This window comes from Zootermopsis nevadensis, unplaced genomic scaffold (assembly GCF_977971745.1).
Source record: "Zootermopsis nevadensis isolate Lab colony 2312 unplaced genomic scaffold, Znev_1.0 Znev_ptg000005l, whole genome shotgun sequence".
Taxonomy (NCBI): domain Eukaryota; kingdom Metazoa; phylum Arthropoda; class Insecta; order Blattodea; family Termopsidae; genus Zootermopsis; species Zootermopsis nevadensis.
This window is the reverse complement of record NW_028259137.1, coordinates 1,050,335-1,078,089: the sequence shown is the minus strand read 5'-3', so window position 1 is coordinate 1,078,089 and position 27,755 is coordinate 1,050,335. Positions and strand designations below refer to the sequence as shown.

At 37.8% G+C, this 27,755-nt stretch overlaps 3 protein-coding genes and 1 long non-coding RNA gene across 10 annotated transcripts in view; 1 reads left to right on the top strand and 3 right to left on the bottom strand.

The window, feature by feature from the left end:
- LOC147874778 (uncharacterized) overlaps positions 1-23,750 on the bottom strand; it is a 31,194-nt gene extending 7,444 nt beyond the window's left edge. The window contains exons 1-5 of one of the 3 annotated variants that reach the window (XM_087343308.1): positions 23,519-23,740; positions 21,971-23,303; positions 21,754-21,863; positions 21,419-21,562; positions 18,499-20,751 (exon numbers count right to left, since the gene is read on the bottom strand). In XM_087343308.1, coding sequence (XP_087199434.1) covers positions 20,515-20,751; positions 21,419-21,562; positions 21,754-21,863; positions 21,971-23,303; positions 23,519-23,599 — 1,905 coding nt within the window. In that variant the 5' untranslated portion in view covers positions 23,600-23,740 and the 3' untranslated portion in view covers positions 18,499-20,514. Of the gene's footprint in view, positions 1-18,498; positions 20,752-21,418; positions 21,563-21,753; positions 21,864-21,970; positions 23,304-23,518 lie in introns of those variants that run through there. The other 2 variants (XM_087343312.1, XM_087343311.1) reach the window with 2 other exon arrangements.
- On the top strand, positions 1,148-18,089 carry LOC110840889 (uncharacterized). Of its 5 annotated transcripts, none has more exons than XR_015533732.1 (4): positions 1,148-1,515; positions 14,126-14,285; positions 14,860-14,891; positions 16,159-18,089. It is a non-coding gene; the product is annotated as an uncharacterized LOC110840889 (long non-coding RNA). The 5 variants fall into 5 exon arrangements; XR_015533733.1 differs by having other exon boundaries at positions 1,152-1,515; positions 14,203-14,285; XR_015533735.1 differs by having other exon boundaries at positions 1,163-1,515; positions 14,203-14,285; positions 17,161-18,089.
- On the bottom strand, positions 2,909-9,867 carry LOC147874779 (uncharacterized). The gene is made up of 6 exons (XM_087343327.1): positions 9,250-9,867; positions 8,361-8,604; positions 7,569-7,666; positions 6,372-6,553; positions 5,598-5,831; positions 2,909-3,862 (listed from the first exon to the last, which is right to left on the bottom strand). Exons 1-5 carry the CDS (start codon positions 9,740-9,742, stop codon positions 5,811-5,813), a joined length of 1,038 nt encoding a protein of 345 aa, XP_087199453.1. The 5' UTR covers positions 9,743-9,867; the 3' UTR covers positions 2,909-3,862; positions 5,598-5,810.
- A 2,322-nt stretch (positions 23,751-26,072) lies between the features above and the next one.
- LOC110834130 (RING finger and transmembrane domain-containing protein 2) overlaps positions 26,073-27,755 on the bottom strand; it is a 65,614-nt gene continuing 63,931 nt past the window's right edge. Inside the window, exon 6 of the mRNA XM_087343314.1 lies at positions 26,073-27,566. Within this exon, the coding sequence (XP_087199440.1) occupies positions 27,540-27,566 (27 nt within the window). The 3' untranslated portion in view covers positions 26,073-27,539. The remainder of the gene's footprint in view (positions 27,567-27,755) is intronic.

Below are 27,755 nucleotides of genomic sequence, written 5' to 3'. Positions count from 1 at the left end.
TAAAATTGGTGTTATTAAAGCTAAACTTTAAAATTTGGCGCTTTTCATCGCTATTACGATGTTACAATTTTAGCGCTCCTTATTTTATTTCACAACATGTTTCAATGCAACTGCATCATCTTCAGGCTATTTTCGTCTTTAAAACTATTGTATATTTATAAATGCAACTCTCATTGATTTGTTTGTTTTGTAGTTTTCATTTTTGTAGGTTGTTTCTTTTTGTTCTTCGTCGTGTTTTGTATGTTATAGATCAGTCGTTCTGTAGTCAGATTTGTGATTTGTGGTGTGTTTGCGTCTGTTGTCGGGTGAAGACACCAATTTTAACAACTAAGTTTGTGTATAGACGGAAATAAAATAAATATATTACTGAATTAGACACAAACATGACGCATTTAAACTACAAATATATTATTTTATGATATACACTGAATAATCAGTAATGTAATTTATGTAATTTATTTTAGATGTAGATTATATACTATGTATAACTTGAATTATACACCAACAACTTTGGGGGTACAAAGTTGGAAGAGAAATTATATCTGGGGGTACGCGAACAAAAAATCTTTGAATACCACTGCCTTAGGGGACCTGCCCTTATTAAATTATACCCTGACATTCGCCGTACAACTGAGGAAAACCACGGAAAACCTCAGTCAGGGTAGCTAAATGGACAGACCATTCGTTGTGCCGACTTGACCGTCTTTTGGGGGCAGCCTCGGCTGGCCTGCTAAGCATCAGTCCCCCTCGGTTGCCCTTGGGAGACCTCTGACAACCCTCGTTCGGCACGAGTGCCTCCCGAGTTGCCGGACTAAGGGGTTCCCCACACCAGCTAACCTCGAGTCAAATCTCTCAGTCAGTGCTCTGATGTGGTCGGCAAAGAGCGGGATCTTTAAAGATGTAAAAATTTCGAACTTTGCAAAATGTAGAACATCCCGTTACGTCGAAATTATGTCAATTTCTTGATTTTAAAGTCGTAATAATTTTTAATTTTCAAGCTGCTCATGAGTAATCCCGTGCATTCGAGACAACGATTCGATACGGGAAAAGCTGGTTGCTTGCGGGTAATCTCCGCTCTTCAAGTTTCCTACCCTGTCTCAGCGTAGATGCTCTTTGTCCTGTGTCCCAGAATTCAGTATCATCTGACAGGCAGTGAGTTGTTGATTTAGTGCATTCGCTGGTGTTTGTGGTGGGCGAATTCACAGAACGTGTTTAAAATTGTGCGGCTGTGTGACCGCCCCTGAAACATGGCGTGTTTATTACAGTGCATTCTACGTACGCAGGCTTCTTCTTCTTCTTAACATTGGTGCGAGTTACGTGGGAGTCGTGCACAGTTCGATTGAACAAGATTTATTGAGCGTTTTTCTGGTGACACTGGAAAGAGTGACCTTATTTTATGAGTGAACAGCATCGAATTCACGCATTTTACACGTCGTGCGTCGTTTTCCATTGAGTGTGACTGCGTGATTTACACTTCAAGAACGAAACGGAAAATCGTACGTTCACCTGCAAAATGTAAGCCATTTTCTTGACTGACATCAAGATTTTCGCATTTGATATTTGTTTGTGTGCTGTAACCATTGCCAACCTGCGGGAATCATTTTAACTTCAGGGGTTTGAGGCCGTCGCCATGGATAAATTTCAGAAATAGGAATACTGTCTGCACTTGATTCTGCGTTGTATTAATCGTGTCCATTCATTTGTCGAAGGGAACTGAGTATGGACGTCATATTTTTGTAACCTGGTTGATTTTTTCTTTGTTCGTGGAGAGAAGAAATGAGACCCCTGGGCTTTGCTTGTGAGTGGACCTGCTGAAAATTCTGTAGGCCATTCTTTTACGTTCCATCGCCTCAGTTTCTTCTAATTATGCAGTGCCATGTGACTTTTTATATTTTTATGGCAGTCTCACTGTTTCCTTACACAAAGCTGTATCCAACTTAATTCGCCTGTTTTTACGCCCGCACGTAGACGAAATTATTGGGAATGATGATGAGTGTTTGTTGCGAATTAATACATCAACTAGTGACCACATTTTGTATTCGTGACAGGTACTAGAGAGATACAGTAAGGAGGGATTCATTGCACAATAATCTCATTGTGTTTGGCGTACCCACGAGAGCCTAGTTACCCTTTTTAAAATGTGTTTCAATGAAGGCTGTGTCCTTCTTTGGACATAACCAGAAGATGTCGTAATGCAAGTACAGAACTTATTTCGCGTGTAGATGTGCGTAAAGTCTAGGAATTGTCAGCAGAGGTAAAGTCGTCTACGTAGTAGGAGTGAGCTGAGAGGTTTTCTTAAACTTTTATTTGGAGGTGGAATTTTATTGGGTAACTTGAGACCTGAATAGTGTAGTCCTCTTTGATATTTAGTGATTTTCAGTACTTGGCTTATGAAGGTCGCTTTTTTGTCTTCTGTTTAAATTGGGGAGAGTTGTATTTCTTTTAAATATGACCCAAGTTTTCAACTGCAGGTTATTGTAAGGTCGGAAATTTAAAGAATTAATTGTATGTTTAGGAACATTTTCAATATTGTCTTTTATTTTATAGTTGGGCTCTCGATGACTCTGGATTTTTTACCAGATTTTTTTACAATCTCACAGAAAGAATTGATTTGTGATCAGACTCTGCCATTGGTTTATTGAAATCCACGCGTTTTGCTTCCCTAATGACTGGAGTTAAGATAAATAATTTACTTTGGTTTTTTTTCAGTAGTTGGTGTTTACTGGTTCTGTGAATTTCGTAAAATACTCGCATATGATTTCATGATGTTCCGATTGTATTTATCCATTCATTGGTTTAAAACCACTACTCCGTTCTAAGAGGGAAACTTTTTAAAAATATTTAAAATATGTTTAAATTGGGAAAAGACTTAGCATCAACGTTGGATAGGTCAGATTTGAGAAGAGTGTTTAAAATATAAACCCCACTTTATTTGGTTCGTCAAGAGTAAGTGAAAATGAATATCCACAATTACATTTGCTCTGTTTCTGCCCGTAATAATAACATTTCGTTATTTAATTTCTACTCTTTTAATAATCGGGGATTCCATTCATTCCGCCAGCCGCATTAATCTTTGAAACAATCCCGTGTTTTAAGGTAAACCGGCAAGTTAGCTCAGCGGATCACGAAATTCCTTTCCTGAGGCCCCTCACATTGTCAGGCCCTAAGCTGCAGGTCCTCCTGCACGTCGCACTGTAGGTGGAGGCAGCAGGCTCCTCTGAAATGCAGGTTAACGTGTCGCAGATCAGGATGTTCAGCATCCGAGAAGACAGTTCATGCTCGCCGCTGATCAATTTGGTGACGGGGAAGGTTCTTCGAGGGTGCTGTAGAGTTCAGAAGCGAATGGCCTTACCCTTTCTATGGAGGGAAACAGTAGCTACTCGAATAGGTAATTTACCCCAATACATTTTCAGCGCATCAAAGCCCACGTGAACTGCGACCATTGGGGGAAGTGCGCATGCCCCAGACTCCTCAATTAGCCGTTTTCATTTTGAGATGTTTTCGACAACTTCAGACTTGCCGAGGACTCGGGAGCTTCGGCCAGGCCCTTGAGGTCTGTTTAAAGCTTAACATTTCCTGGTGAAAGTATCTGCAGTGTCTTTTGGTTGTTCATAAATGACTCGCGGGTGTTTTACGGTGCATTTTTCATCACTGGGTTCTCAGCCACAATTTTGTAATTTTTGGCGCGGTTAGTGAATATTTACAAATACTAAACTATTTAATTAAAGCAATTTAACAAAAAACTTTGTAAATAATTTTCTAAAAACAATTTAACTATTTAAGTACTAAACTATTCTAAATTGGAATTTGTCATAATATCTTCAAATTTAGACACCAATTGAATGTCGTCCATTTCTGGAATCTGGAAAGGAAATAAACATTTGGATCAGAATAGGAACTAGAATTATTGGTAACAAGTATGGAAACACATGCAGCGAATATCTCGTGGTAGGCGGTCACTAAGAATGCAGGTTTTGAAGGAATTTGTGACGAAGCTCACGGTGTAAGACACCGGACTTATTCTAGTTACGTGGACTCTTGTATAAATTTCAGGCTTCAACCTGATTCAGCAGTTTTTGGGGTCAATTCTCTTTCTTCTACCGGCCATAACCTGACCTGGTGTCGTAACTTTCATGTCGTGTGAATTTAAACTGAACGGAATTTACGAGTCGGAGGGAGGACTGGAAATAGTTCAAATGTAAGAACATGGAGAACTTCAGGCTCTTAGTATGCCTTCGTGGCACTATTGAGGCACTACATTTAAATGAAAGGCAAGTCAGTAATTGCGTGGTGGGCGTTTCCTGAGGTGATAATTAACTGTGAGCCTGTAATTAGTTGTGTGGTAATGAAGCAAATACTGCCAGGATCTTCTATTCTGCGATACGTATTTCTAGTTGTGGATACAGAAACTTTAAACTAGTTTATTTTGGCTAATTTTTGTTTGAAATAAAAGAAGTTCATGAATCAGCTCAAAACTCTGAGCAGTGTCATTGTCTTTTGAGTTAATATTTTCTTCTGCGTTTCAACTTTACAAAATGTTCCTTGCGTCCTTTGAGATTGCCATCAAACAATTCAGAATTTGTAGTACGTGTTTCCAACAGAGCCATTGAAAGTGAAAGTACGTATTGAAATGAAGATCGAGAGGACCATTTTAAAGCCACTTCTATAAACAATTACGCGTAATTAATTACACACGTACAAAACTGTCATGTGCTCGAATATTCAGATATTTCTTAACTGCATAGTTAAGTAGCCATTTTGATTTTTCTCTTAAACACATTTTACCATGCCATTTACAGTAAAATCTCTCTAAGTTGGACACTTGTGGTTCCACGAAAATGTGTCCAACTTACAGAGGTGTCCAAGATACAGGGAAAGAGAAATATCGATTGTGGTCTAATGACAATATAGTCTATTTACTTACATACACTAACTGCTGTAGGCTTACTTAAATTAAGAATTAATGACAATAGTATTAATAATAATCTTATGAAGCCCACTCCCATGCATTTCACATTACACCCCAGCCTCAATAACATTTTCTAAAGTTAATTCCACTAATTTTCGCTTCCCCATCGCAAAAACAAAAATTCCATTTCTGTTCACACAGTCTGAACTCAAATGCAAGCACAGTAATGATGGAGTTAGAACTGTGTCTTCTGCGATACTGTAGTCCAGTTAAGGGTTCAGTAAAAGAATGGTTAAACACTAGCAATGCATTCCAATGCTGGGTTCAATGTCCATAAGACAATCCTCTAGAGAGGAGGCATTCTTCAATAAGAAATTCAAAATAACAAAATATGTAACTGAAAAACTTTCCCTGAAAAGCATCGACGTTAAGTGCATGAACCTGTCCAACTTACAACAAAAGAGGTGTTCAAGTTCCAGGATAAAGGGGTGTCCAAGATATAGGGTATTGTGGACATGTAAAATTATAGGATATTCGCCGGTTCCAATTAAAAGTGTCCAATGTAAAGGGGTGTCCAGGATATAGGGGTGTCCAACTAGAGGGGTTTTACTGTATATAGATTAGTGCTTTCAGGAATTTGTGTTTGGCCCGCGAAATTGTTGTAAACAAAAGGAGAATTGACACTAACCTCGTTGTTAGCAAACTGCTGAAAGTCGGTCTTTCGAATGGTGACGACATTTCCTTCATTACAATAAGGACCAAATTCTGTAAAAGAAAAATCTTCCTCAAATACTGGCAGAGGAACTTTTGTGTCTTCTGCCCCTCCGGCCACTTCACAACGGAAGCTCAGAGAGTCCGTAATTCCTGCTGTGGCCGACTGCGTGTTAGAAGGCGCTGAATTCTAGCTGATTTTGTTTTGTCCCTGAAATTCAGAAAATGTTGGATTAGAGGGCTGCAACCAGTGCAACAAACTTCTTGTAACTTAAAGTATTGTTACGACGTGCGATATAATAGCACGATGGAAATTAACGTGGTGGATATTATGCAGGTGCACGCTTTCCAAATGGGAGCTGATTTTGATGTAAACCCAACAGAAATAGAGATTTCAGTGCTCAAGCAGGAAATGACGTAATTCTCGTAGGCCAAGAAAAATGGCGACGTGTGTATATTTAATGTCCTTAAAAATATAAACTATTTGTAAGATATCTTTGCTTTCAACAGCCAGTTTCTTTTTAGAGAAACACAATTAATATTTAAAACTTAGAGTAGAATTTTAGGAATTTAAATAAATTCAACTGCAATGCGTTTTTACAAACAGGAGAAGATAAACTTCCCAACAAACCCCGATAATCGAGAGTTCACCCTAGTCATTTTTCGCCTCTGACTTTCCACACTAGTTTGTTTTCCCTGCGACAGATGTCGGGCGAGTGACTTCGTCCAAAGAGTAATGACGGCGACTTGCCTCTGATGAAGCGACACCCGGTGTGCCTGTGGTTCCTCCTTTTTGATGTTCTTCGGCAGGCAGGGGACGGGCGCTGCTGGTCTGCGCCGTCGTGAGGCGTCTTGTTCTCCCAAATTTCATATCACGGGCCTGCTCCCGAAGAAGCTTCTGCGTGCGGGCCTCCACAGGGATGTAGACGTAATCTGAAAGCGGAAAGAATGACATTGAGGTCACAGCATTCCTTAAACTGTTGTTTCTGATCGCGTGATTTGGCATCAGAAAACGAAAATCAGCGACATTCATAAATCATTTATTACAGAAAGACAGGAAAAATACAATGTATTTTCTCCGAAACGTTGGCATCAAATTAGTCGCCGTGAAACTTCTGATAATACAGAATTAATATTTCCATTACGATTATTAAAATGAAGCAAAAATTAATGACGCTGAAGTGGCTTCAAAGGGAGGTCTTCAGGGTAAAGAACTGCCTCAGTGTCGAGGTTGAAGTCACTTCAACTGGTACAAAAGAACGAGACTTTGAGGGGCTTTCGCTGCGGCGAGGCTGAGGATGAAATGAACTCGAAATATAAGAAGAAATACGCCTTCTGCAATTTTACTTTACTTCAGCCACTCCAGCTCTGACCGACAGAAATCTTACTAAAAAATAAAAACCCGTCAAAAGTCCTCTTACTTCAAATCGCCAGCAGTCAATCCCAAATAAATCAAAATTGGTGAGGTTTCTCAAAATTCTCGGGAACATTTTTTGGAAGCTTTCTGTTGCTTGTTGACATTAAAAGAGAATTAATTATGTATGTAAAATTTGAGGTTTTCACATCGGTAAGTGTGGGTTGTTGCGCTGTGTAGTCTGGTCGATGTTTACCAACGTTCCAGAGGTCATACTGCCTCCATCATCAGGGCGATGAAGATTTCTGTCTTGGTTGTTGCGCTGTGTAGTCTGGTCGATGTTTACCAACGTTTCGGAGGTCATACTGCTTCCATCATCAGGGCGATGAGTATGAAGATTTCTGTCTTCTGGGTTGTTGCATCGTGTAGTCTGGTAGATGTTTACCAACGTTTAGGAGGTCATACAGCCTCCGTCATCAGGGCGATGAAGATTTCTGTCTTCTGGGTTGTTGCACCGTGTAGTCTGGTAGATGTTTACCAACGTTTAGGAGGTCATACAGCCTCCGTCATCAGGGCGTAGAATTAATTACTTACCTGGATATTTCTTCTTATGCTCCGCTTCTGCCTGGCGTGCGAGGGCAAAATACACATTCTTGTGCACTCCTTCTATTCCTTTCCACATTCCGCCAAGTCTGCAGATAGAAGAAGCAAAACTTGTAAGAACGCAGGCAGGTTGTAGGACGAACCGGAGGACGAACGTCCAAGGGTTGCAGCTGGGTAAAGGCAAAGGCAGTGGCGTATCAGAGCGCACGAAATGTTTCACCTGTTTTCGACGATCAGAACATTTTCAGCAATTGGAAATGAGATATCCGATTTTGAATTCACCTCATGCATTCTCTGCCAATTTAAGATTTTGTGAAATTTTAGAGTAAAAGAAGAGTTCTGGGCGGACTCCTAAATTCTACTTCTCTACTGTAGGCTTGACTTTTGTCCTATGTATCATGCGTTCAGTTTATAATAAGGCAAATATAGATTTATATTCCAGCAATGAAAGGCAAATTTGCGAGTCGAATTTTACAAGAGTCAACCTTTTTTTACAATTATTTGGGCTCATAGTTTATCATCACCACAATTAACAGCGTCACCACGAAATATACTGTCTTTTTCTCTCTCTGAGAAGAATAAATTTTTAAGTGCGCGTTCTGAACACGAGAAAATTCTCACATATAATTTTACAGGTTCGCACCGGCGCCATGTTTATAATCGTTACTGAACAATGATCTTACGAGTCCGCTGAATTCGAATGGCTTTGAAGACAATTTGTCGCTCACAAATTAAATTGTTAATAAGTAATTATCCTGAAGTACATTGTGTATTGCAACTTGCCTCACGCTGATCTGCCTGTTACTCTCTTCGGGGTAGATGGCAGCTATCTTCTTCCTCCACTCATTCGAGAAGAACATGAAAGCGTTAGGCGGTCGTCGTATTTTCTCAACGGGATGACCCATTGCCGTTCCTTTGATCTTTTCCGCTCTTCTCTTACGTTGACGGCGTCTCTTCGCCCGAACTGGTAATTTCAGGTCAGGTTGGTGCTGCTGACGGTTGTCGATGAGGCCATTATTATTATTACCTGAAAGAATAATAGAATCCATTTATAACATAGTTTTCAAATTATAAGAATCAGAATGTGGCCAACGGTTTAAAGAAACATGGCTGTCTCCAATGTACCTCAAGAGTTACAGACATACGAAGCCTGAGTAATAAAATGCGCTGTGTTGACGTTTCTGAAAATGAGTGCGCATTGAAGGGGCGAGGTTCCAGTAACAGAGAAAATGCGAATCGTGAGTGACAGTCAAACAGTTTTGTGTTTCAAATTGCACTACGAATAAAAATGTCTATTGCAGCGGAACAGCTTTAGATGCATCAGCTTTTCTGTCAGAGGATTATGTAAGTCATAATCGGTAATTTTATTACGCTAAAGCAATCTCAACTTATTTTAATTTAAGGTGAGAGCCCCCAAAATATTTTGGGAATTGGCTTATGTGTATGTGATGAGAAAGTCTTCAGTGTATTTGTAGCTCATCCCAAGTCGTGAAGTTGTGTCGAGGTGGAAGGTGGCGATTTTTAATATTTAAGGAAAAATAATATATTCACGTATGCGCTCATAAAGATATTTGTAAGGACAGACCCAGGCCCACATAAAACCGGGAAATGTAGGAAAATCTCATTTGCGCAAACTCTTCAGAACGCAAAGAACAAAGGGCACTCCACATACCTCCTCCGCCTTTGTGGCCGTCCTCGACTTCAGCTGCGATAGACGACGCGCCAGGTTTAAAATTTATCAGCCACGAAAGATCATCGCTTAAGACGCCGGCGTCATTTGTGTGCTGAAATTCTGCCACCGGATGTTCCGTTGGTGCAACGGATTCAGAAAAGTCTACATTGGAATCCGGGCGAGTACCAGAAAACTGCTTGGGAAAACTGTCCATATCCAGGAGAGTAATTTCATTTCCTAGAGTACAAGCCTCGTCCACGTCAGTTTCCTGTGTCGTCGCCCGTTGCAAAGGAACGGTTTGTCCATTTGAAGTTAAAACTTCGATTGTGGTCGGAAGGCCGCAGTTTTCTGTTCTCACACAATCTTCGTCCTTCGACTTCATCGCGCGCGTTAAATTAATTGCTGCGAGAAATTTCCTCTTCGTCTCAGAGCCAGCCTCGTGATTCGCTTGCGTACTTAAGCTCGACATGTCTTCCGACGTTTCGGTGTTCATTACTTTCTTCGTCGATGTCCTTCGTAAAGACAGAGTGAAGAGTGGAAAGCGCACAAGAAAAGTACTTGAATTATTTCACTAAAGAAGTCAACACAAAAGACACTCGAAGCACTTTATCCACAATCGGTTCAGACTGACGAAAGCCGATTGTTGGCTGCTGTTTATACCAGTACAACAATGCCGACGTAACCTATGACGCAACAGTGAGTAAAGGAATGGAGTGCTATAAGGTTCATTCAGGCGTGCATAAGAAGTGATAAATGAACCTTATGGAATGCAGGTTCGTATTTTATATGAACACCTGCGTGCATTGTTATGTTACCTAAAAAAACTAATTGTTGCGTCATCTGTTTACTCTTCATTGTTGTGTTTCATTATTGCCGTCAACAATCCGCTTTCGTTATTGCGGAAAGAGCTGAGCTGTGAATCGCTTGAAATGCCTCGTAGAGTAGATAATTTTCTGCTGGTAAAAAGTTTTAGAACATCACAAATACTTATCTTATATAAGAATTATTACATTTCCTTACATTACATTCAGCTTCATTGTATTTATTGCGTAAATATAATTTAAATACAGAGACGTATTTACGTCAGATTCTCCTTAACCGAGGTTCCACTGTCAACTTTTTTTATAATTGTTTAATTTCAAAGACGGTTTTTGAGGGTCCTGGGCGCCGTTGAGTCCATCGCCCCTGCGACAGGGAAAATGTTTCCTTCCTTCGAATCCCGATCATTTATTTTGACCAATGAGAGAACACAGGAAGGTCAGAACTCTGGAAAGAGTGTCGTGGGTTCGATGTCCTTCAAGGGCGGTTCCTTTAGCTCCGAAACTAAGCGAGAAAGAATAAGGGCGCCGGGATCAGAGTTTTTTGCTTCGAAGAGGAGATTACGGAATCGAAGGCCTCGACACTGAGTTCGAGTCCCGACAAGGATGGTTCCTGTTGACGGGAACACAACCGCGATAAAAGAACGACGCCAAGGCAAAATTCTTTGGTTTCGGAGAGGAAATTACGGGGTCTAAGGTCACGGACACGAATACACAGTCCTCGGTTCGAGTCTCTATTATTATGTTTTTTCTGGGGTAATTTTACGGGCGTGTTAAATGACGCACGTTTAATGATGAGGTCCATTAGCTACAAAATGATCTACAAGAATTCTATGCCCTTGTCATCCTCATCAATCCTGGTGTGTTTGGTTCAAGTACAGGCATGTGTCTTTTTGGCGCTGCAAAGTAGACAACTGAGCAAGGGAGAATTATGTATATACTACAGCAAGAATGAGTCATGTTACCTGTTGGTAAAGTTACTGGCTGTGAACCAAATAACCAGAAGGGGGGAAAACTTTTTTTCTTCACATTTGTGTCCAAAGTATTTCTTGGATCCATTCAAAGTCCAGTTCTTTGTTACGGGAATATTTTGCTTTGTGTTTTTATGCCATGTTTTATTTATTTTGTTTTCTAGAATAATGAAAAGAACCCTTCCTTCTCTGAGCATACGTGTGATATCAAAGAAATTACAGAATTACAATTGTTATAGTAAGAATGCTGTGATACTTTTAACATATTCAAAAAGAGCAACAGGTAAATATTTTGATTAGTGATTCAGCTACTGATCTTTAGTTTAAAGAATTTTGGAATTATTTGAAGAACCCTCATTGGCATCAAGACAGATCTTCATCTGCTGATGAAGACACAATAGAGCTGAACCACTGCACCAGTTGTTTTATTCTTTTTCTTCTTTGCATTTGACATTTTTCTTCTCTGCAATTACAATGTACATAATGGTCTTCGGAGATGTTGCACCACGTATTCTGGCAGATGTTGACCGTTTCCTTCAGAGAGGTGACAAGACCGCTCATCACTCTGATCATGGAGGTTACTCCAAAATGCTGAAACGTCATTATCTACCATTCTGCACAATGCAACATCCCAGATGACGGCCATCTTCATACGTGAACCTCAAATCTCACATGCATATTGGGTTGAGTTGATCATACAAATTCATTTTTAACTTACTCTTTTGCACTGCCTCACTTTGTTTATTCTTCCTTAGCAAATTCATAGCATCATTTGCTTGTCTGGGTCTGACATGTTTCTTCCCTGTGTATAAAAATTGTATCTTTTATCTTAACCTATAGCATGTACCTTCAAACTATGTTAAACGTACAAAGATTTGTTGTATTTTTAGTCACCAGATAATGATTGCACTTATTATATCTGTAAACAAAAGGACTACCCCAAAACTGTTGACACTTTCCACTCCAAAATTAGTCAACACGGTAAGAGATAAATTGGTCCTGTAAAAAAGTTCAACCTTGCACCAAGAGATGGCATCAGAGATCAGTCATGTTGACAATTTTCTGACATGCGCTGGTTCTTCATTGTTGGCATGGGAGAAGGAAAGCTTACTACACAAAACCCTTATGTATATCAAATCTAAAAGTTCTTATGAATCACACGAAAGTTTTAATATTAGTGGGGTCTGTACTTTTGTACTCCAACCTATCTGATGACGATGCTCTATTATCTGTAACTAAGAAACCATTTGTGAACAAAACATAATGCAGCTTTCAGCATTACTAATACCAAAATCCAACATTGGACATGGATTACAGTCATTTCCCATGTGTTTGCTTTCAAAGAAGTTTGTTTCCTAACCAAATTTTGCATGTTCCTTATCTCCCCTGTATCAGTTCTGTGTTCAATTCATCTTAATACCAACTTAACCAACCTAACAATACTCGTTGACTTGTGTAAGTCACATAAATTATTAGTGTTATTATATAATATTCTCCACACACTTCAACCACATTTGGATCAAATATTTTTCCCTGAGCACTGGTAATATTCATTGTGTTCTACTCCATACAGATAAAACAATTATTAATTTGTCTATACATATATTATTTTAATGTATTAGCTGTAGTTTTATGAAAAATAAGCAATCCTTTTTAACATCCTTTTCGGAGAGGAGGAAGACCATTATGAAATATCCTTTAATAGTTTGTGAATCCACAAGCAAAATCACAGACAGGAAATCTTCAGACTCACTGTTGTGAAAATCTCAAATCTTACACAGGAAATCTTTTATGGAGGTTATAGCGCGGAATAAATACTACACACAAATAATACAGCAGATTTTCTGAAAAGGAAGGAAAGTTAATTTCTGAAGGGGTCAGTTATTTGGATACAAGTTTTATATTTTGTTTTCATAATAATGTATTCCTTTTTTAGATGATCACTGTCCTGCTCACTACAGCTCTCCCACACTGTTCAGTCCATTTTGTTACAAAACAAACATTTTTAGGTTTTCTGTCTTATCATGGTGGTTATGAAGTTTCCGGAGAATGGTTAATGCTAGTTTTCTACTGCCAGATGGGTCCCTTGATGATTTGCTACATTTGCTCTGTATCTAATCTTATATATAAGAGTTAACAACTTGCCACTAAAGTGTTCATATTGGACCGAATTTACTACCATAGGTTACTGATCAGATTACAGAGACCCATTAGCGACATGGTCGTGTATTGTCCATGCACTTAACTTGTGACCTGCATTCTGCTGTACATGGTAACTATTTATGCAATAAGAATAATTATTGATGTTAGACAAGATATATAGTAAAGGTAAGGCTGTTTCTCGGACTAAACTAAGAAGCATGACATGCCAGGATGTGAAGTGTAACTTAGCACATTCTTTCAGCTTCACTCGCAAAAAATCTGCAGGCTTCTACAGCTGTAACTAATGTCTCTGTTCTTGGATGACAATAATACGCTGTGGTGGGGTAGTTTGCCATTTTTGGAGAAGCTGGCTGTCTCCACTCCCAAATGTCCTGCTTTCAAGAACTATATATATATATATATATATTGATATGAGACCATTTTTGTTTGCCTTTGAGATTGGAGCAGCATTTCCAGGTGTCTTTGCAGGACGTCAGTTTAAATGATTTTAGGTCAGCTAGTAATACTTATTACAATGAGTATGCATTTTTGACATTGTAACAATGTGCTTTCTAATACTCGTAAATGAGCTGGTTTTAATACTGATTGCAGTTTAAACTCTATATGGATTGTACTTATTGTTGTTCAGTAAAATATGTGTCAGCTGTGCATGTCAGTATTGGTAACTTGCGTAATTCTAAAACGTTTCCTGTAAGTCATCTTTTAAAGAAGTCTAGTCTTGTTCATCTGCAAAACAGAAAAAACCGGGGTTCACTCTCAACGCTTTTACTAATGTGTGGAGTAAAACAATATAGCCAGGTAAGAAATGGTTCCTTTGCTGAATTATGTGAACGAAATATACTTACAGTTCATTACTCTTAGCTTTAACGTTGGCAAAAAGCAGTTTCAACTATTGGCACCCCTGCATTCTTGTGTTATTTACAGATATGCATAGATGGCAGGATAGGTGGCAATGTTACTAATCGATATGGGGCTTGGTGATATTCTTTTGTCTTTAACAGCTGGCCGTGGTCTGCATTTGAAGTCTTGGAGGTTGAGACGGAGTACCTTCCATCTTCTTTTACTGAAAACTGAAATATTAAAGGTTCGTAAACATACACTGGATATATAAATTAATTTGTGGAAAACTTTAGACTAATTTATGTAATTAGGTAAGTAGATTTGTGTTTAAGTGCTTTCCTACATTGACTATTTGTGTGTCATTCTCTTGGTTCTCTTAATGTTCCATCTTTTAGTTCAGATATGCTGCAAAGGAACTGTTTAAAGTTGGGTTTAATTTGTAATGGTACTGTAGTTTCTTCTTCATTTGATAAAGCTACTTTAGTGAAATTTGTTAGATTCTGATACCTGCGTTTCAATACTCCTTAGTACCAAGTAGAACACCATACAGAAGGGGGTGAGCTATGTCTTGTGACATAACCTTTCACAGCAGCAGAAATTTAATTTTTCCTACATTATATAATAATAATAATACTGGTTTTAACTTCCAAATATTTCTATTATTTCAGTAGTTGTAACTTTTATTCATTGTTATTCTCCTTTCCCACTTTTATAGGATAATTTGTCACTTTGAGCCTGAACTAAATTGTGTGTATTTGTTAGTTAAGAAGGTGATTGATGTTAAAATGCTTGACTAATTATAAATCTTTCTTTTATAGGTTACTCCTGCCAACTCACATCTAGTAGAATGGTAAGTGGAGTTCATTTCTGATTTTGTAAACTTATAGATACTGTGTAGACAGTCGCTGATGACTATGGTAGCATGATGAATAATTGAATTGGATGGCTGGGAACAAATCCCAGTGGACACATTTCAGTATTTTGTTAACAACATATCCAAACACCTCTAGAGCCAAACCAAGTCTTTTGTCCAAAGGATGTAAGGAGATGGCTCATTTCTGAGTTCACGTGCCAAGTAGTCTGGTTGAAGTTTACTGACATTTGAGTGTTACTAGCTGCATCCAATCATGATGACTATAATTTACTCTGATGATGAAGACAGCAAGTACGTCTGAAATACTGGTAAACTTCTATCGGACCACTCAGTTTCACAACCCAGAAAACAGCCGTCTTCACATCTGCTGTCATGAGTATCTCAAGTCCTACCTAAAGGAAGAACGGTTGCAAATGTGACCACTTGCGTTGTTTACGTGGAGCTCATCATTTACTTCCACGTTAAATATTATGGTTTATCCTCGTGGAGAGACTTGCACTTTATTCCTTAGGCAGGCAGAATTCTTAGGAATCAGAATATGTAACCCAGAAATCTGCCCTCTTGAGAAGTGTATGTTCAGGCTGTGAGGTTACCATGATAGGATCAGTGTAATTTGTTATTTATCCAGCGAAACCCTCTGATGGGCACGATCTGTTTCACACCGAATGTCAGAGGTGTGAGGAGTGAGCTGGACCAGATAAAGACACCTGATTCATTTTCTTTACATTAAGGAGAAAAATACAACTTCAGTGATTGTAAAATATATACCTGTAGTGATGAGCGGTAAACAGTGACCTGTGATTTTGTCACTGTGATTAGAAAATCACTATCACTGCAGTGGTTAAAGTGCTCACTAAACAGTGATCACAGTGATTCTTAATTTCTTATGCATCCTAGTGAGAAAACGGGACACTATTTTGACTGCTCAGAGCAGTTTAGAGTCAGTTCACAGTGATTCTCAGTAATTTCTTATGCATCCTAGTGAGAAAACGGGACACTACAGTATTTTGACAGCTCAGTTCTACTGTCTGTGAATATTAAATAAACGATTTCTATACATTTTGTTTCTTTTAAAACTTGATTCTGTTTTATAATGTATATTAAATAAATTATATTGTCCATATCATCATACATGGAGCATAATAATAATGCATTTGACTATACAAGTTGCTATAGGCCTATGGGTACTGCTATCTTTAAATAATATTATTATACAATTCTAATGTATTTACCTTGTGTTCAGTTTCCAAAATGGCTGAAGGTACATGAATGCATAACGAGTGGATCATTTCGTATTCCTGTGCGGTGTGTAATAAATCATTCACGCACAGGAGTCTACTGAAGAGACATCAAATCATTTTTGTGGATTAAGACAAAGTTCCTTTAAGTATAAGGGACTAGTGTTGACAGCGAGGTTGAGAAAATGTGAACTGGATTTGTATGGCTTATAGAGTGTCCAGTGATTGGCTTAAGTGAACAAAGTCTGGGGTTTGCATAAGGTGAGAAATTTCTTGAGTAGCAGAGTGACTGTTCGCCACTCAGTAAGGGCGGTGCTCTGTGCAGTGAGCGAACAAGTGAGTTATTCTGGTTTTATGTTTGAGAAATAGGAATTTAATATCAGTGTGGAATAATGGCCAAGGAATTCCAGTTGTTGAGCTCAAAGATGAAAAAATATATGTGCCTACTATGATCTTTGGTCATTTATTGACATCTTCTAACTACAATGATGAAGAGGAAAAGGTTACAGGAGGTAGAAATGGTTATGGTGCTAAGCTGTGTAATATATTTTCATGGTAGAAACAGCGTCTAAGGAATATAAACGCAGTTTTAAACAGGTAAACAGTTGTGTGTGTCTGTGGTTGAGCTCAATCTTTGAATAGAGTTTGCTGTATATAAAGGATAGAAATGTGTCACAGAAGGCCAATGAAATTTCGTTATCTCTTTCATAATGAATGTATGTCCTTCTGATCCATTCAGTGAGGATCCATCGGCATGTATGATTTCTACATTGTGAATACCCTTACATACAGATGTATGTATTCTTGTCATGTCTTCGAAGATCCTGTTTTGATGTTGTATGTGAGATGAAAAGTCCGGGCTCCGGTTATATGTTCAAGTAACTTAACCTTATCCTGTATATATTATGGTACATGATAACTGCTTTAAAAGCCTTAACACTTATACATGGAAAGTATTTTCTGTATCCATTGTGAGATTTTCTCCCGGAATGATTCCCTATTTGTAGGTTTGGGCAGTAACATGTGAAAAACATCAGAACCTAGAATTAAAGACCACATAGGAGAAGATTTCACAAAAATTTCCTTCTCACCAGACTTATCAAAGTTTAAAATGGAGACCTTGGATAAAGGCATTATAGCTCTGATGTCCGGAAGAGCATATGATGTGGCAGCTTCGTCACGTGAAGTGAAGGTGTACCTCAATGGATAGAGACTTCCAGTACGTTTCCTGCAATATTTTATATTGTAACTTGTTTATTTATGATGCTGAACTGTAACATGTATAAATGTTGCAAGAATTTAGATTTTCATTTGGTTATCTTGAAAAAGTGTTTGAAGTAGGTAACACCACCCAGCAACATAAAACATAAAATTCGCTTTGGGTGTTAAAGTCTGCCATCAGATTTCATCAGGAATTGGCAAGTGTCATTGCAGTCTTAAAGTAAAGCTGTCTCAATGTATGCCATGTAGGCGCTTTGGGGGGGAATATATACCTTCTACTCATTCTTAAGTCTTCTTATATATAAAAGTTGTCATTGTTGTGTTTGTATTGGTACCATTTTTCCATGTACTGTCTGCTTTTTCTTTGCAGGTATTAGATATTTTTATGTTAAAAGTTTTAATAACTTTTTTCTTTGGAGTACTAGAACATGAAATACAATTATCTGGAAATCAAACTACTGTTATTGCAGGGGTTATCAACCTTTCAAGATCAAGGGCCTCCAATTTTTAATTGATGACTGTAACTCATGATAACTTACAATCAGAAGTCACTTTCAGTTTACTCATAGGTATTAGGGTTTGTCGGTTTTTAAAAACTGTTTTTTTGGATAAATTTGTAAAATTCGAAAACCGGTTTTTAAAATTTAAAAAACCGGTTTTAGATACTAGAATTAATGTGTAAAAATTAATTAATTAAAAATGTTAACTACTTGAAGTATGTGGGAACGCAGAGGTTTTAGGAGTTCCCGACTTGGAAATTCCCTTACATCTGAATTCCCTGCTTTTAGCCTAAGTGGGTTTTATCGCTAGTTAGCGAGGCCCTTTTGGAAGTAAAAGTGTGGGGAGGGGAATCCCTGAGAATTGAGTGAAAGTGGAGGTCTGTTGAGCCGAACCTGGACCCACAACAAGAGGAGTTGAGGTTACAATCCGAGTATTCAATACGGCTGTACGAACTGGCCGTGACACCGAATGAGAGCGAGTCGATGCAGACCGATTAGCTGAGCCGAGCAACGAACCCTGAGAGATCCCAACATCATCGTAATAGAGCTTCTTGCGGTCAGCGAGGAAGGAGGAGAACGGTCACATTATTATTATTGTTTTAGTTAGTAAAAACAAAAACAACGTAAGTAAATTTATTAATGTGTATTCTAATAATATAACATTCTTTCATTATTAAATATTAATGTCATTGATAAAAATATAACTTTTGATTTTTAGACCAAAATTAATGTTGCAAATAAGTTGGAGGTTTGGGATAATTTCAAAAAGGTTGGAAAAGACAAGGCATGCTGCAATCATTGTAATAAAATGTTCAGCTGCAAAGGATCATCTACGAGCAATCTCCATAATCATCTGAAAGCATTTCATAAAGTAATAATCGACAAGCAAGAAACACCTGGACCCTCTTCTTGCCCACAAAAACAAGAGCAGTTTAGAAGAAATTGTAGCAAAACTTGCTGCGATGGATGGATTGTCCATTAATAGCATTACAACAAGCTCGTTCATAAGAGAGTCTTTGCAACAACCGGGATATTCGTTACCAAAAAACAACTCTCGAGTAATGGATCTCATTCATACGTTTTATGACAATGCCAAACGTGAAACTATAAATGAATTGGATTGTATGAAGAAGAATGGGAAAACATTTTCTATAACTTTAGATGAGTGGACTAGCAAAAGAAATCGCAGATACTTGAATATCATATATTTGCGGAAGATTTTAATTTGGGCTTAGTTCCAATAGCTAGTTCCTGCGATGCTAAGAAAACATTAGAATTAGTTTCTGAGAGGCTACAAATTTTTAACTTGGATCTAGCAACCGACATAGTTGCAGCGACAAATGATGGTGCCGCTGTTATGAAAACATTTGGCCAATTATCACCTATAATTAATCAACTATGCTATTCACACGCCATACACTTAGCAGTTACTGACGTGTTATATAAAAATAAAGAAATTGCTGAAACCGATGTATATGTTACAAGTGAGAAATTGGAAGATGACGTAGAGTGTGAAGATGATTATGGCGAGGATTTTTTAAATTCTCTTGATCTAGATAACATCTGTGGATTCCCTATGTTGTCTGACAATTACAAACAATCAATTTCACAAATTAGAAAAATCTCTCGTAAGAGATAGCGTCCTTCAGAATTATGTAAAACAAGAAAAAGAAAAGGAATTAAGTCTGATTCTTGACTGCCAAATGAGATGGAATAGTTTAGAGGCAATGATTAAAAGATTTATAACATTAAAAGAATGTGTTGTTTTAGCTTTGAATGATATTGGTGCTTCTCATATGTGGAATGAAGCTCAATATCCTAAAATCATGGAGCTTCTTAAAGTGTTGGGACCAGTACGACTAGCAGCTGAAGTCTTAGGGCGGCGAGCTGCCAATTTATTAACAAGTGAGGGCATATTTGAATTTATGTTAAATGAACTAAAAAATTTAAAGACTGAAATTAGTTCCAAATTATTAAATGCTTTAGAAGTACGAATTCAAGAAAGAAGACAAGTTGGATTGGTAACCCTTTTGTTGTATTTGCAAAATCCACAAAACATTTCAACAAAGAAATCTAGTGTATTTCCACTAGCTTCAAAACTCGATATTATTAAGTTATCTGGAAAAATATTGTCTAGAATATATCCAAATTCTAGTATGGAAACAGATTCCGATGATGAATATACTGGAGACTGAAAAACTATTATCAGGGCAATGCTCTAAAAGAAGCCATGGAAAAATCAATTCATAGGTTTCTTGAGGAACCTGAAGAAATAATATCAAATCCGAAGACATTGAAGGCCGAATTTTCAGTACTTGAGGCAACCAATAAAAGAACAAAGAATTTGGATTTATTATTTGATGCCCTGAAAACGATAAAACCCAGTTCAGTAGCCAGTGAGAGAGTATTTTCTATTTCAGGCAATTTTGTATCTAGAATAAGAACAAGATTAAGTAATCGTTTAGTGGACATTTTACATTTTTTGATATCATATTTCCTGAAGAAAAATACTAAATTAAATAAAAATTTATAATATATATTTTGTATGGAGTATATTTTATTTTGTTATATTTTTGTAGTTCCATAAATATTAAATAAACTGAATAATTTTAAAATAAGTATAAATATTTTTTTACTGTTTTAATTATACTTCTTCTTTTTGTAAATATTCGAAAACGGGTATTTAGGTATGGCCTTATCACACATTCTTGAAGAAAGGCCCAGAGTGTGAAGTCCGTGCAGGGACTTCAGGCATAATTTCAAATGTTGTGCCCCTTCTAGAGACATGCCAGAGCAGTCGGTTATATCCAGGAACTTAAGATTGCTACATCTCTGTCCAATTGCTCTAAGGCTTGCATCTGTCAGCTTGGAGCATCTCTGCGGAGAAAATAGTTCCCATTATTTAGCACTTGCAACAGATAACAATCACACTGCTATGTATCAATTATCCAGAGAAGTTTGAAGAAAATTGTAAACATATCATATGACACTTGCTTGTGTACTGTCCACAATAAACACAATGCCATCACTGAGCAGATTAGAAATGCAAAATTGTAATATTTCACAGAAAAACAATCCTTTACATATTGTCTTATGACAAACTCCTCCATTTGGAATTCATTGTCACTGCAGATTTTCCATATCCCCAATTGGTAATTATTTTTAAATATTTTATTTTTGGCATATATATATATATATATATATATATATATATATATATATATATATGGTTTTTATTTTGAAGATACTTTTATGCGGAGATTTGTAATGAATCACTGTGAAACTTTAATTTGATAAACCATCATGATCTATCACAGTTTCTACTCTTAAAATGTTTTATTTATTTTATTTATTATGATTGAAAATACTTTGTTTAGTTTCAGATCTGAAGGACTTCCCTATAAAACATATTTTATTAAAATAATTTAATAATCTGAAGTAATCATGAGGAACCACAGAAATACAATCCTGGGTTCTTGTTTATTAACTTTATCAGCATGTGTTATGTGCCAAGTTAACTTGCTTGATATAAAGTGACATATACCTGCAATTCAAGATCTTTCAGTCTTGACAAATGCTTCACAAGTTCAATAATGCCACTGTCCGTGATTCTGTCACAAAAGTTCATTTTAAGGGTTTCAATGCTTGGGTTCTTTGAGGCCAGATCTGAGATGCCTGCATCTGTTACCTGAAAGCAGAATGTAAAATGTACAAAGAAAAAATAGCATTGAAAATTTTGTAAAAGATCATTTTTAACAACCCCTTGTTCTTCTGTATAACTTTATCAAAAGCGAAGGACTTGGTGGTTGAGAAGAAAAGGTAAGATATTAAGAAACCCAATCAGAAGCAAGACATATTAAATTTCCTGATGAAACTAACCTGCTGGCAGTCACTCAGATTTAAATGTCGAAGTTCAAGAAAACAAAAAGCATACTTAAGGCTGAAATCTGTGATTCTTTTGCAGCCACACAAATCTAGTTCTTGCAAACCTAAGGGAAAAAATAATTAATTACCATAAATCAGTTTTTCTGATGATATCCTTAAATTACATGATCACACAAAAGTCTGTATTTAAACATTAACATTTTCTGCATACCTTTCAATCTAAGAATTGAGAAGCCATTTTCAACTTCTTCTCCTCTTGTTCTCAACCCCATCCCTGTGAGTCCAGCATCTGTTACTTTCTCACACATTGTCAGTTTGAGGGATCGAAGCCACACTTGGTGTTGGAAAATGGCCTGAACAGACACGTCTGTCACTGCATTGGAACGCTCTCGAAGGTCAAGATATATAAGCCTAGGAAGGTTCTCTGCTATAAGACACAAAGTTCTCTCATCTAAGAAGAGTCCAGCAAGATTAAGTCGTTGCAACTGCAGATTTACAGAGGAGCAAAGTCCCCTCTCAATGCCCTCACTTGATACCTGAATACATTCTGACAGGTTTAAATTGACTAATTTCTTGAGATGACAGAGTTCTGATATGCCTGTGTTTGTTATGGCATAGGAGAACTTCATATTGAGCGTCAAAAGGTTCTTTAGGTTGTGACAGATAGCTATGAGAGAAGGATCACCAATGCCATGACAATAACTTATATTTAATTCAGTGAGACTCTGTTGGTACTCTGTGAGTCTGAGTATGCCTGCATTGTTCAGCTCTGTGCAAAAAATAAGATCTAGAGTTTCAAGATGTAGTTCTGGTACTTGTGCTAGTTGTGACAATGCTGCATCATCAATGCCCGTGCTACGAAATCTCAACTTTCTAATCTTCCCTGCTTTTGACACAATGTGTTGTAGTATATTAGTGAATGTCAGAACACTTTCTAATGCCATTGTGTAGCCAGATTCTAACATGTCACCAGGGTAATGTTTCTTACACAGCTCAAAATTGAAACAGATCTTACATCCTGTCAATGATAGATCTTCCAAATTGGAAGCAATTGCCATGACTCTATTGAAAAGGGCATCCGATAAATCTGATCTGAAATCAAGTCTTAGCTCCCTAAGTTTGACCAGAGTGTTACTAAGCAGAATAATATCAGATTTCTGCTCCAGAACCCTTCCTGACTTTAAAAGATCAGGACACATATACACATCGAGAGTTTCTAAATGTGAGCACTTTAATAAAATATCTACAAAGGTCTTTTCTGATATATCACAACTATCTATGGAAAGAGACTGCATTTGTGGACAGAATCTATCCCAAAATTTGGTTAACTTTCCTCCTAGTTCTACATTTATGAATGCAAAATGCAGAAATGTTCCAAGACTATTTTCGAAGACTTGTAGTGGTCTAGTGAGGTCATCTTGCAATACCACTACTTCATTACTATGCAGTTTGTGGTATTTTGATGCATTATGCCACAAATGGCACACTTGCGAGGCATTTATTCTGTCTGACAAAGGCAGGAACTCCAGGATGTATATTATAATCTGGAATATGATAACAGTTTAAAATTTAACAATGACAACAAGGCAATGAAAAAACATTTGTCTTAGTAGAATGTTTTAAAGAGGTGACCACATAAGCTTCAACTTTTAAAAACGAAAAATTAAAGCACACGTCACAATAAAATATTCAAGAACATAAACTACATAATCTTATGCATAACTGATTAGATGCCACTGCAGATGTTGAGAATCCTTACCTCAATGGGAAGTTCAACAAATTCATCGCTTTCAGTATTTCGATGTCTACTCTCACGTGAGATTGTTATGACGGACTGCATGTCAGATTGCTTTGTGTGTGTGTGTAACGTCAGTAATTAATACAATTAACATGAATAATTTTCAAGACCCTCAACATTGGCGTTTCCTATACCAGCTGATTTATGTAATTGCATATTCCGTATATGGTTTAGTTTTATATCATCAGATGGCACGGTGGATGCTATGATGCAAACATTTACCGCTAGATGTCTCGTACATGAGACATTGATGAGCGTGTTTGTAGGGTGTCCTGGCGTGAAAGTCGTGAATACCTTAGGGCAGTGGTATTCAGCAATTTTTTTTTCCCGTACCTCCCAGATATAATTTCTCTTCCAACTTTGTACCCCCAAAGTTGTTGGTGTATAATTCAAGTTATACATAGTATATAATTTACATCTAAAATAAATTAAATAATTTACATTACTGATTATTCAGTGTTTATCATAAAATAATATTTTTTTTAAATTTCACGTACCCCCTAAGATGACTTCGCGTACCCCAGGTTGCTTACCACTGCCTTAGGGGATCTGCCCAACAACAACGTTGGTGAGTGCATCCGCATACTCGCTTCTGTTCAATCCATGGGGTGAAAACGACTCCCTACCAACTGGAAAAGCTAATTGTTACAGGAAACGTGCAGTCTCACAGACTGACTGACGACGAGCAGACAAGGCAAACAGCTGATCGCCCACAACTCGTCATGCCCTATCGTAAATTGCCTCTACGACTACAACGAAACATCGTTAGCGTTTAAAATTAGTCAGGAAATAAATGGACACTTTGACTTGTTTTTCAATTTTATCCGCCCTGTCTTCATTTCGACTATAAATGACATTAAACATCTCAGTTTTTAAAATCCACGTCGTTACAGACGAAATTCAACCAAACATAAACATGTCAAGAAACGTCTGATTCAGTTCATTTGCATCAAAGTAATAGGTGTAATCGTTCATGTGACGGTTTTCACCAGGTACGACGGGAAGTTGAAGACGGCCAGATTGTAGAGGACGCCTTCGACTCAGACTGTGTCGAAGGCTTTGGCCACGCCCAGGAAAACCTCGACGATTAGCCGCCCCTCGTCAAAGTTCCTGTTGACCTTTCAACGAGGCGAGCTGTGTCTGGGTCGAAACCCAAACTGCTCGACGCGCAGCAGCCCGCGTCCGTTCACTTCGTGTAGGACCCTTGTTAATAGGATCTTCTCGCAGAGCCAGCCGACCGTGTCAAGAAGACTGATGGGTCTGTAGGAAGAAGGTAGCGTGGGGTCCTTCCGCGGTTTCAGTATGGACAGCAAGCGAGCGTGTTTCCATGCCGAGGGGAAGTGCTGCCTGCGGAGGACCGCGTTGAACACTCTCGTGAGAAAGGTTATCGCGCGCCTTGGAAGATGTCTCAGGACCCTGAGGGTATACCGGTGGGGCCCGGAGCCTTGCCAACATTGAGTCCCCTGATGGGTTGAAGGACTTCCGAGGGACTGTTTAATTTCGGTTCACTTGCGGGGGCATAATCGTATGCTCGCATCGCCTCGTTAACCACGTCGATAATAGCCGGGTCCGACGTATCGTCCACCGGCCGAAACTGGACCTCAAGGTTGTCGGCCAGGTGAGTCTCGTTCAGGAGGCAAACGTCGACTCCGTGATCACCGGCGCACTGTTCCAGAAAGCCAGCCGCAAGGCTTTAACTCCGTGTCTCCTAGGCCGCGCAGTCATACTCGGCTTTGAAGAGGATAACGGTCTTGAGGACGGCATATTGGGGGAATGGAGTGAGAACAGAGATAGGAAGGGAGCAACTGGGAGAAGGGGCAAACCACGGTGAAATTATAGGACACAGAACATACAGACTTCATAGGATTAAAGAAGAAGCCATATTATTGTTTTGACCCCCAAGAAAAAAAAGTTCCACAATTAATGGTTTTGAGACCATAGATGGGATTTCCAAGAAAGGGTCATATTAAAAGTGACATTAAGATAAACCAGAGTTGCGGAAAACATTGAAATATAGGAACTACAAGGGAAAGACCACATGCTGTGAATAGACGTCAAGATTTATAAACATTGCATATCACTATAGACCTAGAGGACGAACATATTTCGGAGGATTAGAGCGGAGACCAGCCTGGTCGGTGTCTTTAAACGTATGTAGTTAACTTCCAAGAAATTCATTTGCTTTCGAAAGTGTCTTCATTTCTTTTAAAAAGAGAAGAATGTATTCTGCTGATTGTAATAAAAGCAAGCTTAGGTCATTGTTGCATTAATACTATCCGTGTTATTTGTTGCGTCCTAAACCTTTCTTGCAGTGACACATCCGAAGAAATGCAGGTTGAATACGTTGAGTAACCCAAGGAATAATGCACGTTGAGTATACCTGTAGAAACACTGATGACAGAACGTGTAGGTTGATACCTCCGTGAAAATACAACAGTCAGACAGACATGTAGTATCAGTGAAATAACTTTTTTATAATTAGGAAAAACTGACGTAAATAAAGATCTAACACATGTTACTAATATCAACACCAACAACCACAATATTTTTTACACTTTCTACATTTATACCACTTTTCAATTATTACAATATCAATGCTGATGAAGATAAAGAATCCACACATTTTAATAATTGTTACATCAGTAATAATTTACATTACAATGTGTGTTACATATTCCTGAGAGTATTTACAAATCACATTCTTACATATGATTAAATAATTTTTAATTTAACATTATTTGATTTCTATTAAGCACATTAAATTATAGTTTGTGCAATTTAAACAAAATTCGTAACTGTGAAGCAATGGAGTTAAGCCTCTAAAGTTTGGGCCTTCTCTTATACGTACATACAAAGACTTGGAGGGACAGAACTTGAAGAGCACACTCTGAATTATGTTAGTATTTCCCCACCTCAGAAGTCATCAAGTCTGTGACATGGCAATACCAAGTTTCACAAAAATTAGGAAGTTAGTCTGTAACATCAATGTCTGAATCTGAAATCGGGGGCAGATGGACAAACACATTAATTTCAACTATAAGATTCTGAAGAAAGAATCAAAATTCTTCAAAAGTGACAGGCATTCATGGCAGCTTTGAAAATACCACTGCCCTTAAATAAATTAATTCTATGAAAAATTTGATGATATTTCACTAGAAGAATCTTAGAAATGAACAGCATTCCATAGTTATTTTTAAATTTCATGTGTCATTATTATACATAGTGATATATGTGTTTGTCCTTCAAGACCTTCATTCATTACTTGCGTAACTCATGATAACTTACAATCAGAAGTCACTTTCAGTTTACTCATAGAAATGGCCGTATTATCACACACTGAACATTTCAGCAATGAAAGAGTAGGAAAATTTTAAGGGATTAAATCAATTTATATTCAAGTGATCTAAATCAAATACTTATCTTTACTAGAGACAGCAAAGATCTGCTTGTTGCAATATGAATCACTGAATAAGAAAAACAAAATATTTGAACAAAATGTGAAAACCACTAACCGTTGGTTTTAATTTGCAGTGCAACAACGGTATTCTCTAGATATGGCCTGACAAACAAATCTTTTGGAAACTCTTGAGGCTCGAGGTAAGCACTGTGAAAATATACCCATATAATAAAAAGTTTTATTTTTGCTGCGAAAAGTCAAGAAAATATCGGTTTTGTTTCTGTCTTGTTGGTGTTAAAACTAGAGTCCGCTTCTTAAATCTAAGCTCAAATCTTCGTCTTAAAATCGATCTTAAAGTCAGTTTTCATAATAGTTTTCGTAATCGTAATATATCGAATGAGTATCAATTTACCTTGTTGGAGTTGTTAGAGTTGGTACTTCAAATACTTGATAACGTCTTCTTTCACTTTTGTGATGTTTTAGGCGAACTGTCATTCAATATTCAAGAATGCGATGTGCTGCTGGATCAGTGATAATGCGACTGGCTTGATAATTTAGATTCCTTAGTTGTGAGGCGTTACTTGTTTACTCGGCATTGTTGTTGGCAAATATCTGTTGACATTGTTGATGACGTCATTTTTTTTACGACAACGATTTTTATAGTCTAGGGCAGAACGCTCTTTTCGGAGCTCCTCGGAGGGGTTGGTCAAGTTTTTAAAAAGCAACGAACCCCTTCGGGGGGGTTGGTTGCGTTTTAAAATCTTGAGTAAGACACTAAACTCGGCATTGTTGTGTTCCACA

Bases quoted from the DNA above. Each gene is read 5' to 3' on its own strand.
- LOC147874779 (XM_087343327.1), bottom strand. From the start codon at position 9,742: ATGAACACCGAAACGTCGGAAGACATGTCGAGCTTAAGTACGCAAGCG. The intron at 6,554-7,568 runs GTAAGTAATTAA...TTCCGCTTTCAG, and splicing joins GCATAAGAAGAAATATCCAG to ATTACGTCTACATCCCTGTG. The intron at 5,832-6,371 runs GCAAGTCGCCGT...TCTGAATTTCAG, and splicing joins CGGGTGTCGCTTCATCAGAG to GGACAAAACAAAATCAGCTA.